Below are 18688 nucleotides of genomic sequence, written 5' to 3'. Positions count from 1 at the left end.
TGAGTTTTGGCAAGCCATTGAGGGCCTCATGACAGGCAGCCAGGGGCAGATAAATATTAATTTTCTAAAATTTTAAGGGGCCCCATGGGCCGGATAGAATGGCCTGGTGGGCTACATCTTGCCCACCCCTGGGCTAGGGTATGGAGAGACAAACAAATGTGTCCAAGTTAAAAATGGAGAGGCTTGAATCTCAGCTAATGTGTGGTAGCTAATTCGTGTTTCCACTCCCCTCTCATGGTCGGAGGAAGTTCTGATGGGTAGCTTAGCTCTGTTCATTTATACACATCCAATTTAACACTCGCTAAGCACTGTAAAAATGCAAGCAGATGTGCTTTCAGGCACTTTAGTGTGTGTTAAGTACCCTTGTGGCATTACAAAGTTGTTCCCTTTGGGTGTCTTTATATGCGCTCGGGGGGGGGGGAGGGCTTTAATTAGAGCGGCTCTCGGGAGCCGCTCTAATTAAAACGCCCGTAGCATCTTTTGTATTCAGCATCCCATGCTTCAAAATGGCAGTGGGGGTGGTTTAACTTTAAGCTTGTTTGATGAGCTTTAGTTCGCATGCCCCCACCACCATTTGGAAGCACAGGGATGCTGAACACACTCAACACTGAGGCTGCTGGAGCATGCTAATTAGCAAGCTCCAGCAGACTTGGTTAATGAAGTCCGCTTCGACACATTCTAATTCAAATACTTTGGAGCAGGCATCGGGCACGTGTATGGGTGCCTTTTCAGGCCAGGGCTGTTTCCTAACACGCTCTCACCTTCATAGGTCACTAAAATCCAGTGATTTGCAACTGTTGCAGGTGAATGTACTACTAGGCCCCAGTTTAGCTTTTGCTTATCCTTGGACAGGAACAGACACATGAGAGCGATGGAGCCGAGGTGTGGTAAGATCCTTCTTCCTTTAGCTCAGGGCAGTTGTCATGTCCATGCCCTTAAGGTGGCAGCTTTCTTTTTTTTCAGAAACCTGCTGGTCTTTCTGGATTCCAGCCAGGCCAAGGCCAAAAGGTTTCAGGTTCCCGAGTTGCATGATTCAAGGGTATGGCTAAGCACTTGTGAGTGGTTCATCACGTTTCTTGTCTGAAATGCAAATGTTGAAGCAAAAAAAAAATCTTTTATTATAGAGGATGCAACTAACTTGAATTACATTTGTGCAATAAAATGTATCCCCATAGTGTTTAATTTTTCAAATACTGCAAAAAAAATTAGTTCATTTGAACAACTATGTCAGAAAACTGTACTCAGTTTTTCTCTTGAAGAATCATGTCAGCACCCACTTGAAATTCGTTAGAAAAATAATCCTGTTGTTTTTAAACACAAAAACCCAGACATCAAACAGTAAGAGGTCAGTGTAACCAATCTCCAGAAATCTAGCTCCAGCAGCATGAAACAGGTTTTTATTTAGCTGTCTCTGGACAATTTAAATATAGGTGTAGGGTATAAGGTTAATTGAAATAATGCATCAACCTTTGCCCTGCACTTCTACCATTTTCCCATTTGCTATGTGCACAGCTTTCTAAAGAACCCACAAGCAAGGCATAGATTGTTACTCCTTTAAATTTCTGGATTAAAATATGTTATAAATTAGAGGTGCACCAGTAAAGATTTTCTTGGCCAATACCAGTGGCTGATTATTAACCAACCATATCAGCCAATACTGATCCAATAGCCGATTTACAGGAATGCACCTGGGCAGCTTGGAGAGCAGTGTCTTGCCGGTAAGTCTGCGGGAGGGAAGAACCTTGGGGGAGGGAAGAGGTGTAGGGGGACAAATTGAAGCCACCATGGTGGGGGAGGGAGTGGGGCAGGAGCAGGAGCAGGCACTGCCCAGGGGTGGGGTATGGGGCGGAGCTGCAGACTGCTTGTCTGGGGGGAGGGTATGGGGGGGAGGTAGCTCCCTGCTGCTGGGGGAGGCATGGGGGTATGTGACCCCCACCCGGATTTGTGCATGGGGTGAGGGCATGCTGCCTACTGTGGGCTCGGGGCCAGGGGCTGCTCCAGCCTCTTCCTGGTGGGGGGGCTGGGCCGGGGTTGCACTTGGGGTGGATGAGGATAAGGTAGGCTCAGCTGCAGCAAAGCGCAGTGCCTCGAGCAGGGGCGCTAGTAGGAAGGGGTCTTGGGGGGGCTATAGCCACCCCTCCCAGAGCTGCTGCCCGTGCCATGCAGCTGAACCTGCCCAGCCACCACACTGGGAAGAGGCTGGCACAGCCCTTGTCCCCGAGACCGCAGCAGGCAGTCTGCCTGAGCCCCATGCACAAATCTGAGGGGCACATACTCTTCATGCCTCCCTCGGGGATGTGCACAGCAGCAAGGAGCTGTCCCACCCAAACAAGCTGCCTGCAGCTCCATCCCGCACCCCGCCCTGGCTGAGCAGCCCCTGTGCTGCCCCTGCCTGACTCCCTTCCTCACCATGGGGGTCTCAATCTGCCCCTTCCATCCCCACAGACTTACCAGCAGGATGCTGCTCTTTAAACTGCTGGGCTGCATTCCTGGCCGCATGCATACTGCAGCTGCATGCATGTACACGGCATTTATCGGTGACATTATCAGCCAAAAAAAGCTAATTACTGATAATGTTAATTTTCCTGTTATCGGTGTTGATCTGATATGTGACTGGTATGTCAGTGCACCTCTATTATAAATAATATAGTTCAAAATGATGCCATCCTGAATTGAGAGCAGGCGTCGAATCAAAGGAAATTTTAAGCAAAGCATTTTCATTACAAATTTCATAGACATTAGGGCTGGAAGGGACCTCGGAAGATCATCAAGTCCAGCCCCCTGCCCCAGGGGCAGGAAGTCAGCTGGGGTCATAGGATCCCAGCAAGAAAAACATCCAGGTTTCTCTTGAAGGCGTTCAAAGTAGGTGCCTGAACCACCTCTGGTGGCAAGCCATTCTGGACCTTCGGGGCTCGGATAGTAAAGAAATTCTTCCTTATGTCCAGCCTGAAACGATCTTGTAGGAGTTTATAACTGTTCAACCTCGTCATCCCTTGGGGCGCTCTGGTGAACAGACGTTCCCCCAGGTGAAATATTTAATTTTATGTCTTCACTACATGGGACATAAGAGAGTTAAAATAAAATGTTTTGCCATGTTGCTGAATGTTTATAATAAAACTACTGTTGGTAACTTGGCACTGGTCTAGTCAAGAAATTATTTGATTTGGTGTTTGGTTTATGAAGATATCTCTGAAGTTTAAGGTCATTACCAGATTGTATATGTTTTTCTTCCTGTGTTTGACTTTGTTAACAGTAGGGACATGAAGTCCTAATATAGTTTGTAAAAGGAAGGCAAACTGATTTAAAGACATACTGGATTTTTCAAGAATATTTTTAATAACATTTTGAATTAATCAAGATGTAAATAAGTTTGAAGATTTCTGAGTTAAGGTAAAATGAAGGGAAATCACATGCCAGGATTGCTTGTTCAGAAAACAGCCACTAAGGTTATAAAATATATAAATATTAGCAGATCAGCAGCATTTGTGTGTATTGTTATTAAAGATTATATTAAATGGGAAATTAACTCATCTTGATAATTCTAAGGAAATAAGTGCTATTTACTTGTATAGCTCATGCCTAGATCCATGATATGTGCTATGGCTTAACAATTTAACACATTTTTAAGTAGACATTTTTAAAAACCATTTAATATTTCAGTCTTTTCTGAGTTTATTGACCCCCATTCCTGTTTAAAGCCCAGATCTGCAATTTGTCTGTAAGCATCAGGCTAAGTGCAATAGTAGTGACTCTTAATGGACCAAAATAGTGTTCCTATAGGGAGGAAAGGAGTAATTTTCCTTACAAATGCTTTTTCCCAGTTTTACTCTACTACTTTTTTTACAAAGTGATTTAAGAAGCCTGCACTGGGTTCTATATTGCGTATAAACTGAGGGCATGGCTCCCCATTGATTCCTGTGGTCTTATGTGCAGAAAAAAGATATTACTTAGCATGAATAAAGGTAGCTGGCTTGGGCATACCTTTGCATTAACGCATGAAAAGCAGAACAGAGGCTGAGACTGGGCCTGCATAAAAGTGGACTTGGCTACTAGAAGGAAACGACCGGCCTACACCTTGAAAATAGTTGGGTAATTCTTTCACCTCTAATAAGCTAGGATACATTAGTGTTATTCTGAACCATATGAGACTTGCTTCTCCGGTTGCTTTCTCTTGCAGAATATTTCATATCTCTGCAAGAGGGTATAAATCTTTCCACAGCATGCAAATCCTGAGACTCAGCCTCAAAATTTCTTTCTTTTTTTCTTTTCTCTTTTTTTACCCCAAGTGCCACTTGATAACTGTGGGTGGAACATCCCCCATGCAGAAGGTCAGCACAAGAGTTGGGCACCTCTTAGGTCCTCTTGAGAGCTTAGGTGAACTTCAAGGGTGCACAGCTCTTGTGCTGGCTTTCTGAAAGGGAATGAATTTAATCCAAAGTGCAAGTAGAGCGTTCACTAGAATGAAATGTCTCCATTAGCACAAGTCACACCTGATCGCTACACTGGTACAATTTAACTGCTATTGCTTTAATGACAGTTATATAGTAGACAGGCTTGCTTTGAGGGTGTGATAACACTGTGGCTAAAAATGATTGTACCCTGCCAAGCTAACAGTTGCTGTTCCTGGTGGAAATACGCCGGTAAAGAATGATGGGACTGATGTTGGCTTAATATGCAGTGTGTAGGGCTGGAAGACTCTGAGATTTCATTTAATCAGAGAATATACAGTATTTGTTTTACTTTCAGGCTTTTCATCAAAGATTATGCTGCCCTTAATTATTTTAAAATCAGGACCAGTTAAACTTTGTGGCAAGTCTTACTGGATTAATTTTATTTATTTATTTTTTTAAAAGGTTTTGTTATGGTTGAAGCAAATATTTAAACAAACTTCTTGGGTTTCCTTTAGACACGTTACATAAAACATATATATTACAAACACATGTGCACACACACACACACACACACACACACACACACACACACACACACACACACACGTCTAATATATGCAACCTGCATAATATAAAATAAATATGACTTCCAGGGATCAACGTTGCTAGGATCCCTGATTGTTCTCTGCTCTGTGAACCTTGCCCTCTCCTTCAGCTTGATGTTCGTGGAGACCTGCTCAAATGAAATAGCTTTATCAAGCGGAAGTTGTAGCAGTGCTCAAGGAACAGTCTGCAAGAGTTTTCTTTTTAAAACGTGGGCTTTGGAGCCTGCACCCAGGCTCTGCTCTGCCACCATCACTGTTGCCTTCTAGCTGCCCAGCAGGGCAGCAGTGGCAGTGCACAGGACCTCAGGGCAGCCCAGATGCAGGCTCCAGGCTGCTGCAACAGGAAGGCAGGTGGGGTGGGGGAGGCAGGGAGTGCACACACAGGCACAGACACACACTCACAAGACCAGCTGCAGCATGCATGTGGCCAGGAATGCAACCCAGCGGTGTGTAGAGCAGTTCCCAGCAGGTAAGTCTGTGGGGAAGGGGTGAGGGGAGAGGGAAGGGGCAGGGGCAGGGGCAGATCAGGGATCCCACAGTGAGGCAGGAGTGGAGCAGGGACTGGGATGAATGGGGCTCTGGGGCCAGGGTGGGTCATGGGAGTCTTGTCCAGGAGCGCGTGGGGTGGGGAGGGGGTGCATGGCCATTGTGCACACCCCTGGGGGAGACATGGGAGGCATGCAGCCCCCTGGTTTGTACATGGGATGGAGGCGGGCTGCCCACTGCAGGCTGGGGCTCTGTGCCCTGCTGCCTTTGCCCTGGGAGCCACATGATGCCATGTTGTGCCTCCTGTCACTGGGCGGGCAGGAGATGTGTGGCATGGCCAGCACACACATGCCTCCCAGGGGAAAAACAGTAGGGCACAGAGCCCCAGCCTGCCTCTGCCCCATGCACAAGTCCCAGGGACACATGCTCCCCATGCCTTCCCCAGGGATGTATGCAGTGGTGAGGAGCTGCACACCCCTGTACCTTGGGTAAGACTCCTGTGCCTCTGTCCCACAACCTGCCTTGGCCCTAGGGCCCTATTCACCCCAGCCCCTGCCCCACTTACTTCTTCACCATGGGGGTCTTAATCTGTCCCCCTGCCCCTTCCCTCTTGCCCCTCCTTTTCCCCTCCACAGACTTACCTGCTGGATGCTGCTCTACACACCGCCAGGTTGCATTCCTGTAGGGTTACCATATTTCCAGTTTCAAAAAAGAGGACACCTGTGGGAGGCGGAAGGTAATATGATTGTGGGGTGGGGCAGTGATATGCCTGTGCCCTACCCCTGACCCTCACTCCCAAGCTACAATCCCCCAGCCCTGCTGCTGCCCCTTACTCCTGACCCATAGTACCCCACATCCTGCCAGGGCATGCGGGAACCCCCCCCACTTCCCAGGCTCCAAACCCCTCCCGCACACCACCCCCAACCCTACAAAGTACCTGCATAATTTTGAGTTTTAAGTTGTGTGATTAAAATTGCTAGCAATTGCGATTAATTTTTCTAATCAAGCAACTAATCACGATCAAAGTTTTTAGTCGCTTGACAGCCCTACTTAAAATAAAATGCTGGCTCCCCAGTGGGCTGCACAATGGGCGTGGCTGTGCAGCCTGCTGTGGGGGAAGGCAGGAGGGGGGCTGCCAGCATGAAGGGGAGCCCAAGATGACTGCTGCCCCTTGCCACCCCACCAATCAGTGGCAAGGGGTGAGGTCACATGGTGGACAGCCCTCTTGGCCAATCAGCGACAAGAGGTGGGGCTTTATGGGGATGACCCTCATAACCAATCAGCAGAGAGGGGTGGGGACACTGGGATCCCTCAGCCAATTAGAAGTATGGGGTGGGGGAGGCTCCCATGATAAGCCGGGGAAAATGACAGCCAGCCCTGTGATGGACCTGCAAAATCATTTGCCTGCCTCCTTAATTTGGGTAGACCCCTACTTATAATTCAGTATTCATAATAGGATTCTGCTTGGCTCTTCTAGTGATCCAGAAAGCAAATAAATGTATTACTTGAAATATTTTAGATTTAACGCGTCTCTTATTTCTCTCTTGGATTGGGAGAGGGGAGAAGATATTAGAAACAAAACAATAAGAGGACTTTTAAGACACAATTATCTTATAAGAGTTCTGCAGCTAGAGTGCAAAATAGTAAAATCTGATCTGAGAGGGAATAAGCAATATAATAAATTCAGTTAAGAAGAACAAAATCTTTGCTAGGTTGTACTCATTGTAATGTTACTATCCTTCTTTTCTAATATATTTCCTGCTTGGTATATGAATGATAGTTTTACATTTTAATTTATTGCTTTAAATTAGAATTTTTAGTATATAATTGGATGGCTTCATTCTTTATGCTTCATCATTTTAGGGTCCTTTTTAAGATGACTTTGTAAACATGGCTCTTAGAACTGAATTATACATTATATTCATGTATAACGGTGGCTTTTTAAACAAAATCTCTTGCATAATGAATCTCATCTACTGTACACTGTACACTTGTAAGAAGCTAATTTATAATCTTTCTTTGAGTGTGTGTGTGTGTCTTTGTCAGGATTATTTTTCTTTTGACAAACAGCTCTGTATTCCCAGAGATGTTAATTACTGATTGGAAAGGAAAGCCTTTCTATTTGGGGTTATAGGTGTCTCTCATTACATTAAAAAATTCTAAGGATAACTTAGTACATCCTTATGATTGTGTTAACAACTGCTACCCCATACGATGTTCAGGTTGCCTAGCAGCCAGGAACAGGTATATTATGCAGATTCAGAGGGGAGCAGACTAATTGAATGGAAGTGACTTTGATTTTCAGCTGGGAGGGTACCAAAATGACATTTCCCTCCCTCAATACACACTTTTTTAAATAGCTTTTTGCATGTTTAATATTTGCTTTGTGAATATTGGTGCTCAGTGTGTATACATACCACAGAGTTCAATATCAACATGATTCATAGACATTAGGGCTGGAAGGGACCTCGGAAGATCATCAGGTCCAGCCCCTGCAGCCACCAGGAAAGACAACTGGGGTCAGGCGACCCCAGCAAGGTGACTGTCTAGTCTCCTCTTGAAGATTTCCAGGGGAGGCGATTGCACCACCTCTGGAGGGAGCCTATTCCACAGTCTGGACACCCTTGCTATGAAGAAGTTTATCCTAATGTTAAGTTTGAAACAGTCTTCCAGGAATTTATGCCCATTACTCCTGGTTATCCCAAGGGCACCCTGGTGAACAGCTTGGTTCACCGAGCCCTTGATGTACACCCCTGATGTAGCGGTAAGCTTCATGATGCTAGAGATAAATATGAAGATCCAAACCGCACTAACTCATGCTGATCAAAGTTTGGAATAAGTCTCCTAAATTATGTACCAGTCCTTCTGACTTGCACTAGGATTAACTTCCAGCAGGCCTGGGCCCAAAGCTCACATTGCACGTCATCACACATTGGTCCAGACTCCTTGCATTTGAACTAAAATACTAACTGGTAGCAGAAGTCGCCCCAAGGCAAGCCTTCTGTGGGTCACCCTTTGAGGGGAACATTAATCACATTCACACTTTGCCAGGGGGTGAAGGACTTCTGTAAATGCGAGTCAGAAGTGGAGTGTTGGGTTTCGGGATTTCTGGGCTGTTGTTTCTCTCTCTTGTGTTGTGGTCTGCATTGCCCTTGGATTTGAGTACCTCGCAGTCTATTTATTTTTTAATGGATTTGTTCTCCCAGAATGCCAGTAAGAGAGGAAAAGGCTGTTATTTTCATTTAAATGTGGGAATCTGAGCCACAGAAAGATGAAGGGTCAAATCCAAGCTGACTTTGTCAGTACCTCCTCCTGGGTGCCTCACCCCAAGGGGATGAGCCAGATCAGTAGGACTAGATGCGCTGTGAATGGCAATGCCCCAGGGCAGTCCAAAGTGTCGCTCGGTGCTGAGCAGGAAGGTGGCCTGTGGGAGTGCTAGACACGGCGGTGTGCCTGAACTCCCCTTGCCTCCTTGGGAACTGGGTGTTTAATTCAGGGATGCTGGGGAGAGGTATCCTGGCCATCTTGGGATCCCGAGCACACAGACGGGTCCCCAGGAGAAGGGCCTCTGTCCTCTCTGATGATCTGGACCAGCTAGAGAGGCGGTGTCTGCCAAGGTGACAATATAAAGCCCAGCACTCCTCGTTCAATCCAGGCCAAGGCAGTGGCAGTGGCGATTAGGGCAGAGGGGACTGGATCCTAGGAGTGCTGTCTCTCAGGCGCTTGTTCTCTGGACTGTGTGTATTTTACATTAGACACTCTTTGGCTAAAAATCAGAAATAACCCTAGCAGCAGGGGCCAGGACCCAGGACTCCCCTCTCCCTCTGGGAGTGATCTCTCTGCTGGACCACTGAGCCACGCTGCCTCTTGTTTGCACGTTTGGCCCCATGAATCTCACCCTGTTGGCTCTCTACAATCTTCTCTGTATCTGTATAGACAGGCTGGTTGGGGCAAGGACTTTTTCGCACTACATTTTGTAACTACTTCCAAAAACTAATGGAGCCCTGTTCTTGTTTGGCCCTGCAGAAGTAAACATGACAAAAACCAGCAGAGGATTTGGCCATTATGAAAGGGGCTGGAATGACTTTCAATTTGATTTTGAAGTTTGCTAGATTAAGCAGCAAAAGGATTTGAAGTTCATGTGAACAAAAGATGTTTAACTACAGGTTGCTGCCAAGCAGACTCTGAAGCTCCTAGAAAGCATACAGGATTATTCCATTAACAGTGTTCCCATTGCTTAACTAGCTAGACCTGTAGTGGGTATTAACAGCTTTGGTGCAAGCTACAGAGACACGCTTCCTTCAGCATTTGTGCACAGCTGCGAATATGGTGAAAAGCAGCATCACTGTTTGAGAGGGATCCTGGCAAACTGAAACCTGACAGCTACTAATTATATTGAATAGCTGCTCTGTTTGTAAGAAAAATCAATCAAGCTGTAGTTGCCCAGCGGGCAAATATGTAATATTTTAAAAAGCCTTTTTGCTTTAGTTGGCACTTGAATGACAGGATGCTACTATGCAGTGCTCCTGAGGTAGGAAGGATTCAAAGAAGTAATTCTGATAACTCAGTTATTTTTTTTCTCCTCAAAGAGATAAAATTAGAACATCATGGTACTTAATATAATTACATTGCGATATTTTAATGCTAATTATCCACTTTTCCAAGAAGTGAATTTTCGATGAAAGAGTCATCTGTTTCCATAACTTCAGTTCCCCCATTAGATTTGTGATGAATGCCTTATAAATCCTAGCTTTCGATTAAATGCTGGTACCACTATTCTCTCTCTCAGAAATAACACTGTAGTTTAACAAATAGATGCAGCTGTGATGGGAGAGAGAGACCGGGCTTGGTTCACACCACTAGAAATCAGGAATTATTCTATTGGATCTGGGACAGAAGTTCAATAGACTGGTCTAATCTAAACTGATTAAATCTGATACTTCATCCATCGAGGTGTGTCTTAAACCAGATTCTGCCATTTTGAAACTGGTCCATGTGCACTGAACTTTTGTTACAGGTTTAGACTGGTTTCTAATCACTTATACTAGTTTATATGTCATTTCTGCCCCTAGCCCTAAAGTTAGTGGATTTAGTTCCAATCATAATGATACCTAGAGATAATTAAAGTGGCCAAGATCCAGATTATCAAAATAAATCAGATCCACATAGCAGAAAGGAGGATTCTGTAAGTATACCTCACCCTGAAATTTCAAATCCTCATTGGGTCATGAGGATGAAAACCATCTAGGCTCTGTGAATATAAATGGCTGCTTCGTGTGTTCAAACCAAGTCTAGAATACCTGGGCTGAAGAAAAGAGTTAAACAACTGGGTTCCTGACTCATTATAAATCAAGCCAGTAGACTTAATGCAACCAGTAAGCTAAAAGTTTACCTAAATGGTACTGGTAGTTACCAAATAACTTCCAGTGCCAAAAAAGAACCGGCTGTTGGTGAAGTGTTCTTGAGTCCAATTAAGATGGCAGGCAAACCAGAAAAACAAAATAAAACAAAACAAAAAAATCAAGATGAGAAAAGGGGAAGAATGCATAGGTAAAGAGCACATTTATATATTTTTTTTGGAAAAAGGAAAATGGCAAACAATAGTGTTGAGTATTCAGACTATACTACTTGGTGTTGAGATTACATCTACAACCAGTATCTAGAGAAGCCTTGAATCCTGCCTAGAAGGTAAGCCAATTAAAACCGAACACTACATAGCACACTTAGGAACACTGTACGAGCATTTCCTATTTCAACCCCACAATGCACCCTGGAAGTAAAATATTATCAGCATTTTACTGAAAGAGGATGCTGAGAGAAAGTGTATGTAAGTATGCATGTGGGATTTACTAACACAGTCAATATTATGTATTTATTTATTGTTTTGAGCATGTAAGTAGTGCTATTTGACCCGGGTAGGAGAGCATATGGTGACAATGGGGAAGACTCTTCAATGTGGTTCCTAAGTGGTTTTTGTAGACTACCTGTGGCTGCCCTGCCTATGGAGATACAGGAGTTTGAGAAGTGTTGGGTTGTTTTCTGGGGCATGCTGTGACTGTGATTGTACTGGGACTAACCAGTTGGCCAGAATATTGATGCCCGCACACCCATCTTGTTTCAGTCATGCTGTAGTTCAAGGAAGGTCCTACCACTTTAATCCCCAAAGGAAAGCTATAATTAACTAAGCCAATGCCAATTGTCTGTGTCCCAGCAGATCTTCCATTCAGGAGAAGTATCAGCGGGTCCTGCGTTCCAGAGCTTCCTGCTCCTTGTTAAGGAATCGGTACGTGTATCTCTGGGCAGACATGCCTGTCAAATCCTAGTGGGGGAGAACTCGAGTGCGTAGGGTGCAGCAGCGGTGCTTCCTTGTATTTGGGCCTCTTCTGGGTTCTGTGGGATTTTAGTCCCAGCTGATCTGAGAAGCCCTGCAGGAAATCCTTGTCTCTCACGTTTATAACTTTAATAGGGGACCTCTTGTTACTTGGAGCAAGTGCAGCTTGCCAGAAAGGAGCTGAGCTACCTGTACCTGCTGCTGAGTAGGCTTCAGGACCCCGCTTGCAGGTAATAGAACACAGGGTGGCTGAATAAGGGGATGAGCATTGCAGTACTTGGGCTTTAGCCAGGGCAGGTGATCAGAGCAACAGCCATATAAGCCTGAACCCAGGGTCAAGGCTCAGCTTCTCACTATAGCAGAAGCTCTGCAGGCATGGCTTATAGGGAGATCAATTATGTCTTATTTCTGTTGCTGTTTGGGGTTTGTGTTAATCAGAGGACCAATGTCAGGCTCTAGTCTTGAACCCAGGGTCTTGGCTTACTTGGCAAAGTAGCTTATCCCAGTCTGCCACCTTCCCAGCAGAACATGGTAGCAGATGCAGGTGGCCAAAATATTCCATCTGGGCCTAGGCCTGTGCCCACTCCCAGCCACTGGAGTGGCCAGCCAAGGTCAGCTGGCCTCTTACCCCTTCCTATAAGAGCCCCCGATGCAGAAGGGGAAATGTCCAGGCAACCTTGCACCTAGGCTGCTACACCCTTGGATTGTGCTGCTACTGGTTCTGAAGGATTTTCTGGGTATCTGACCTAGTTACCTTCCTGACCTTTTGTTCTGCCTGACTCTCTGGATACTCAACCTGACTCTAGCTTGACCTCCTGGATACCTAACCCAACTACCCTCCTGGCTTTGTGCTCTGCCTCACTCTCCAGATCGCCAGTTTGGTTTCTTGGACAGATCTCCTGGCTTCTGACTTCCTGGCCTCTCCTGACCTTGAAGTGACTCCCAAACCTGGCCACCTATGGCCTTGCATGACAAATGGGTTGTGGCTCTAGGGGAGGAGGAGGCCACATAGCAGGGTGCCAGAGGCGGTTTTAAGCCCTGCTAAGGTGGCAGATGGAGTGAGCTGAGTTAGAGCTGAGAGGGCCAGGGCACAGGCACAAGAGTGGAAGGATCTGGAGAGGTAGGTACCCTAAAAGGCATCCGAGTCGTGATGGGTGAGAGCACGTGCTTGGAGGGGTAGGTCCCCTGAAAGGCAGCTGGTCTGGGACTGGCAAGAGGAGGAAGCCTAGAAAGGCCGGTGCTCCCAAAGCAGGCACAAGCTTGGCTGGGGTCAATGCCCAAACAGGGTGACCAGAGATAGAAGGAGTCCCAGGGATCAGGGATGCCCCAGGGATACCCCATATTGTGAGGGGCTGAGGCCCAGACAGACCTGCCAGGGTCCAGGACCTGGTAGACAGTTGGGGCTAAAGGCTAGGGAGAGGGGCCAAAGCCTGGAGGTCTAATGGGCCCAGACAAGTCGGAGATGGGGCCAGGGGAGCCCCAGACAACAGTGTGAGAGCCCTGCTTCAGCTGGGTTGTGAAGATGAGCTGACTGGCAGCCTAATGATGAAGCCCAGTAGGGGGAATGAGTAGGAGAATGGGCATAGTGTGGCCTCTAGCAGGTGCTGTGGCCATCCTGGGAGATGGAGCCTGTTGCAATGACCCATCATGATAGTTTTTTAACAAGTGCCCAGAAACATGCAGTGGTCAGCAGTGGCTTCCTCAGATGACTGCATTAAAATTTGTGCCGGGATGTTGTCCTGGTGGTCTCTGAACATTGTCTCTAATCACAGCAAGATAAGGGCAGTAGGTTAAGTAAGTGTAGAGGGTCATATGCTGAACAAACTTCACTTTTGTAACTGTTTTTGCTCCTGGATAAATTGCGGTAGTGGAGCAGGAAGAGTGGAGGTCCTTCCCCTGGCTCAGCTTAGCAGTGGATTTGTCTGGGCTAGAAGGGTTTCAGCCCCGGTTCTCTTAGTCACCAATATTACCAACTGCAACACTACCAACAACATCTTTGGTATTTTCATTATTGAACAAAAGGGATTCTATTTATTTGCCCTCTGATTTTTGAGTCTGTATTGTCGGGGTTCTCTGGCTTTTCTCTGTAGCCATGAAAGCTAGAAACGTTCATTAGGAAAAATAGTAGTAAGTTGCATAATAAAGTGACTCCAGGAAATGGGGCTTTAAGACGAACACCAAATCTCACAAGGCCTATGGTAAGAATTGAGAACTGGCAATAATACAGTAAGCATGTGATGCATTTGCTCACTTTTCCTAGAAGGGTGTATTGTAATCTTTAATGACATACAACTTTGTATAGCCAATCAGTAGGTGAAAGTCTAAATCTCTGGGTCTGGGGTCAATTGTTGTGAATGTTTCTATTTACCCCTAGCAAAAATAGATGAGTTCACATCTGTTCAGTACTTTGGAAATACTGGGTGTCCCACAATTGGTAATAAGCAGAGAAGGTGGCTTCTGAATGGATTGGGTATGGGCTGGAGCATAGGATTGCTCTGACACTGATCCAGGCTCATTTCATGACTTTTCCATTCAAACTGCTGGAACTGTCATAAAGTCATCTGACAGTCATCTTATAAAACCTGTGCCGTTGTAGTCTTTCCTTCTGTGATATATGCTGTGGCCAGACTGGAACAGGAATTTGACCCCTTCAACTTGGAGCCAAATTTATAGAGATTGGATTTTGATTCCTGGACTTCAAGCAAACTCCCTTGAAATTTCAGGGTGGTTCATATTTGATATTTCATTTTTACCCCATCTTGGTATGCAATTATTCGATATGGCTGTTGTATCACTATCCTGCTCAATCAAATGATGAAGGTAATTTCATATCAAATCATTACGAAAAATATGTAGGTTGTATTTTTTTGAAGAAGAAATGATCTCTTGTGTTTCAGTAAATCAAATACAGTAGCTTGTCTCTTACATAAATAACTGATGTCTTTGTTATATTGCTCTCCAGTGAGCACAGGGCATGGATTTTTTTACCATGCCCCTTTTTTTTTTCTTTCTTTCAATAGGAAACCTGTAGATTACAGTTTTTTCATTAACTGTGTGCTTGTTCTCACTATTTAAATATACATCTGCTTAAGTCTTGGGGCTGTTGAATTAATTCAGACAACCTAAGCTTGCTGAGTAGAGCACTTCTGTGTTTGCACAGTTAAACAGTTTGCATAAAAGGTTTATTTCTGTTTATAGTTAATCACTTCAATCCCATTGTTATCTCCTTATAAGTCTGCACTGTGCTGAGAACTGGGTTAAATTCAGCCTTGATGCAAGTCTCACTGACTGCAGTGGAGTTACTCCTGTATACTGAGGTTGCATTTAGCCTTATTCCCAGGCATAATATTTCAAATCTCTTTGCAAAGGAGTGCTTGTTCTTTCTAGTGCACTTCAATTAAATAACGTGGATATTGTATTTAGGAGTAGAGGAGAGTGAAAGCCCAGAAACAGAATGCAGATTTCAGTACGTTTGTGTTTTTGATTTTGATTTTTTAAGAAGTGCCACTGGGTGAGATATACAGACTTTGTCTAACGAAGATAGGCCAAAGTGAATCATTTGCTCAATAGGAGAAGAGCTCTACTCAGAATATTCCAGGTGAAAATCTCCAGCTAGTTACGCTTGGCCAACTAGATTTTGAAACGGGACGTTTGATCGAAAGGGCTACCGGCCGCTGGAATTACTGCTTCTACGATCTAAATCGGAAGTGATGGTGAAAGAGAGTTTTGTCTTTTCCTTCCCTGCCGCCCCCATACTCTCCTGGGTGGCAAGCAGCTAAGTTGCTAAAACTAGTATGCTGTCATTGTCGACCATTGTTATCTCTTGAGGTGGGTGCATCTGAACCCCCAGAACCCAAACTCCCTATACCTGGAACAATTCACATTTGAATGTAAACTTCATGGTCACATCAGGAACGTTACTATAGATTTCATAGACTTCTAGGGTTGGAAGAGACCTATTAGATCATTCAGTCCAACCCCCTGCTCTGGGCAGGAAAGAGCGCTGGGGTCCAGTAAGCCCAGCCAGGTGCTTGTCTAATCTCCTGTTGAACACCTCCAAGGTAGGGGAAAGCACCACCTCTCTTGGAAGCCCATTCCATATTTTGGCAACCCTCAGCATAAAGAATTTCTTCCTGATGTCCAATCTGCATCTTCCTGATGTCTGATCTACTAGTTTTATCACAAATTATAAGTAAAGATATCCTCATTATTGACCGGATTATCTGAATGAAACAAGGGGAGAAGTTAACTTGGCAAAGAAATATCTTAGTGGCAAAGAAATATCCTTTTGTAATAGGACCTTGAGGCTGACACAACCAGCACTGATAAAATGGGTATGCTCAGCAGGAGCAATCCCGGATGGTGGTGTGTGTGAATCGCTGCTACTGTGTGCACTGGTCAAGACTTAATAATTAGTTCTCTGTTGCCTCACCATTTATTAACATGCCAACAAGAATGGATTGAACTACAACATGAACTAAACCCCCAAACACCTTCCACAGATCACCTCTGTTACCTCTGTGTCAGAGAGCACTATTTTCAATCAGGTGGAAAGTGAAGGACATGGGAATTCCCAGCGTGGGGGAATGATAGTGTGAAGTGGCTCTTCCAATGCCAAACCCTCCTCTTGGCTGAGAAGAGCAGAGACCTTCTGTTGACATTTGGGCCCTGCTTCCCGTTATAGCAGTATTTTTTACTTTGTTGGGGTTTTTTTGTAATAACGATGTCTCTCGTCTTACATCCTCGCAGGTAATTCAGTTGTGCTGACATAGCAGCTGTTTCACTATACAAGCAGGTGTTCAATGTTTCTGCGCACCCACGCTACTGGCTTGTGTTTTGGGAAAATGGGTGGCACTAACAGGTGGCGAATCGAGAGGGGGAAAGCACCTGCAGGTGGACAAAGAGCAGCTGGACATGGGGTGTTCTGTTGCATGGAAAATTGGGAGACGGTTGAACTGTCCCTCCTATCCAAGGACAGTCCGGTGAAATCACTGTTATCACCCAGACCAGGGGTGTTCAACCTGTGGCATGCATAGGCAGCCTTTGACGGATCGGGGAGGGAGCAGGCAGCACAGTGGTGGACAGGGCAGGAAACAGAAAGCTTAGGCAGGGAGCACAATGCAGCATGGTGGATCAGGCAGGGGAAGGGTTTTGGAGTGGTACTTGGGGAGGATGTGGAGCTTAATTTGTGGCACCCCTGCCAAAAAGGTTGTTCCCCACTGATGTAGACACGCAAGGACATGGGTGTCAACCTGGCCTAGGGGTAAGGGTGACACGTAGTTGCTGCAATTAAGTTCCCAGCTATATCCTCTTCTCTGCTGCTTCTGTCACAGCCTGGCCTTTGTCAGGTTCCCACTTGAGACATTTTCCAACATGAAATTCTGCTCTTCAGATGGCACTGCTGTTTGCATGACCCATACACATTAGATCTTGCATCTGGCATCACGTATTGTGACAGAAGCACCTTGGCTGTGAGTCTCATCGTCTCATTGCTGATCACATTGCAAAAGCTCAGCGCCTTGTTACTGATCCATTCTGAAAGCTGACGTGAAGCAAAGAAAGCAGGAGGACTGCAATCCTTAGAAGGAGGTATATTTGAGTGAAAAACGGAGGAATGTGTTTGCTTGGGAGCTGTGGTGTTTCTTTAATTGAAAGAAACTTTATATTGCATAGCAGCCACACTGCTGAGCTCCGTGTTACTAAAGGAAGACTAATAGTATTGGAGGTTTTTTATGCCATACAGCTTTACTCTGGCTGTGCACTGTGGCAAAACAATGTTTAGATCTGCAGCACTGCTAGCAGGATAGGAGGCGGACGGTCATCCCAGTGCTGGCTTCTCAAACACTGCAAGGAGACCGTTTTGCAGTTTCTCTGTGCAGGAGTAGGGGAGGACGATGGGAAAGAAGGAATTGTGTCACGTGAGTTACCAGCATCTATCAAAGAACATTATCTTCTCTATTCCTTCCAGTTTAAGATGCCCATGAATTTAAAATAAGGGGCAAGGATTTCTAAGGGTGATATCTTTTATTGCACCCACTGTGTGGTTGGCATAGAGTTAGACAAGGTTTTAAATGCAAGAGCTTCAGGTGATGAAGAATAGCTTGCCTTTGAAAGCTTGCCTAAGAATCCCAGCTATATAGTTAGTCCAATAAAGGATATCACCCTAAGAAATCCTTGCCTTTCACATAACTTCTGGACCATCAGGTCTACAACATCATTCTTACTCTACCATGAATTTAAAGAAATCCAAATCTTATGACTCTCACCTTAAGAAGAAAAAAAAAGGAAACATCACATAAAGACACATTAAAAAGATACAACGTCTAGGGTGCATATAAAAAACTTTTCATTTTTTTAACTCGTCTTTAAAATGTAGGCCGTTTTTAAATTTATTTTTTTTTTAGAATAAATATTTTGTTTTAAAAAGCATGCCTCCTTGTTGAAGGAATACGGTACATCTTTTTGGAGGGCAGGATAGGATAGAATGTAAAAGGGATTTGGGTGTAGGACTGTTTATATGACTATATCTCCTTTAAAAACAGTTGTATATGAATGAATATATTCTTGTTATTCTGCTTTGCCAGTGGCTATCTGTTTGAAGAAGGATTGCATTGCTGCTGCTGTTTTCCTTCGGTCCATAGACTGGTGGGAGTGCTGTGGGGCGCTGAGCAAAGCAGGAGACACTCTGCAGTGCTGATGCCAGGGGAACTGAATTGTGCTCTCTTGGCTCCCAGCGCTGCACAGTCTTTCTGCCTTTTGCAAGGAAAGAGATGTTTTGAGAACCCAATGGTGATGGGCTGGGGTATCTGGAGTGTGACAGGTCAGTGAAAACAGTTTCCTTACCAAGTGATCTGTAGAATTAAAGAGAGGGGGAG

General features: G+C 45.1%; 1 protein-coding gene across 5 annotated transcripts in view; it reads left to right on the top strand.

Moving 5' to 3' along the window:
* The window catches only part of RAB3B (RAB3B, member RAS oncogene family), a 110116-nt gene that overhangs the window by 19964 nt on the left and 71464 nt on the right, over nucleotides 1-18688 (top strand). For 3 of the 5 annotated variants that reach the window (XM_059727829.1, XM_019479314.2, XM_019479318.2), the window contains exon 4: nucleotides 11694-11765. The exons of 1 other annotated variant lie outside the window; for it this stretch is intronic. In XM_059727829.1, coding sequence (XP_059583812.1) covers nucleotides 11694-11765 — 72 coding nt within the window. The remainder of the gene's footprint in view (nucleotides 1-11693; nucleotides 11766-18688) is intronic. One more of the 5 variants, XM_019479315.2, reaches the window with a different exon arrangement.

The sequence above is a fragment of the Alligator mississippiensis genome, chromosome 5 (genome assembly GCF_030867095.1).
Source record: "Alligator mississippiensis isolate rAllMis1 chromosome 5, rAllMis1, whole genome shotgun sequence".
In the NCBI taxonomy this organism is placed as follows: Eukaryota; Metazoa; Chordata; order Crocodylia; family Alligatoridae; genus Alligator; species Alligator mississippiensis.
This window is presented reverse-complemented; position numbering and strand designations above follow the sequence as displayed.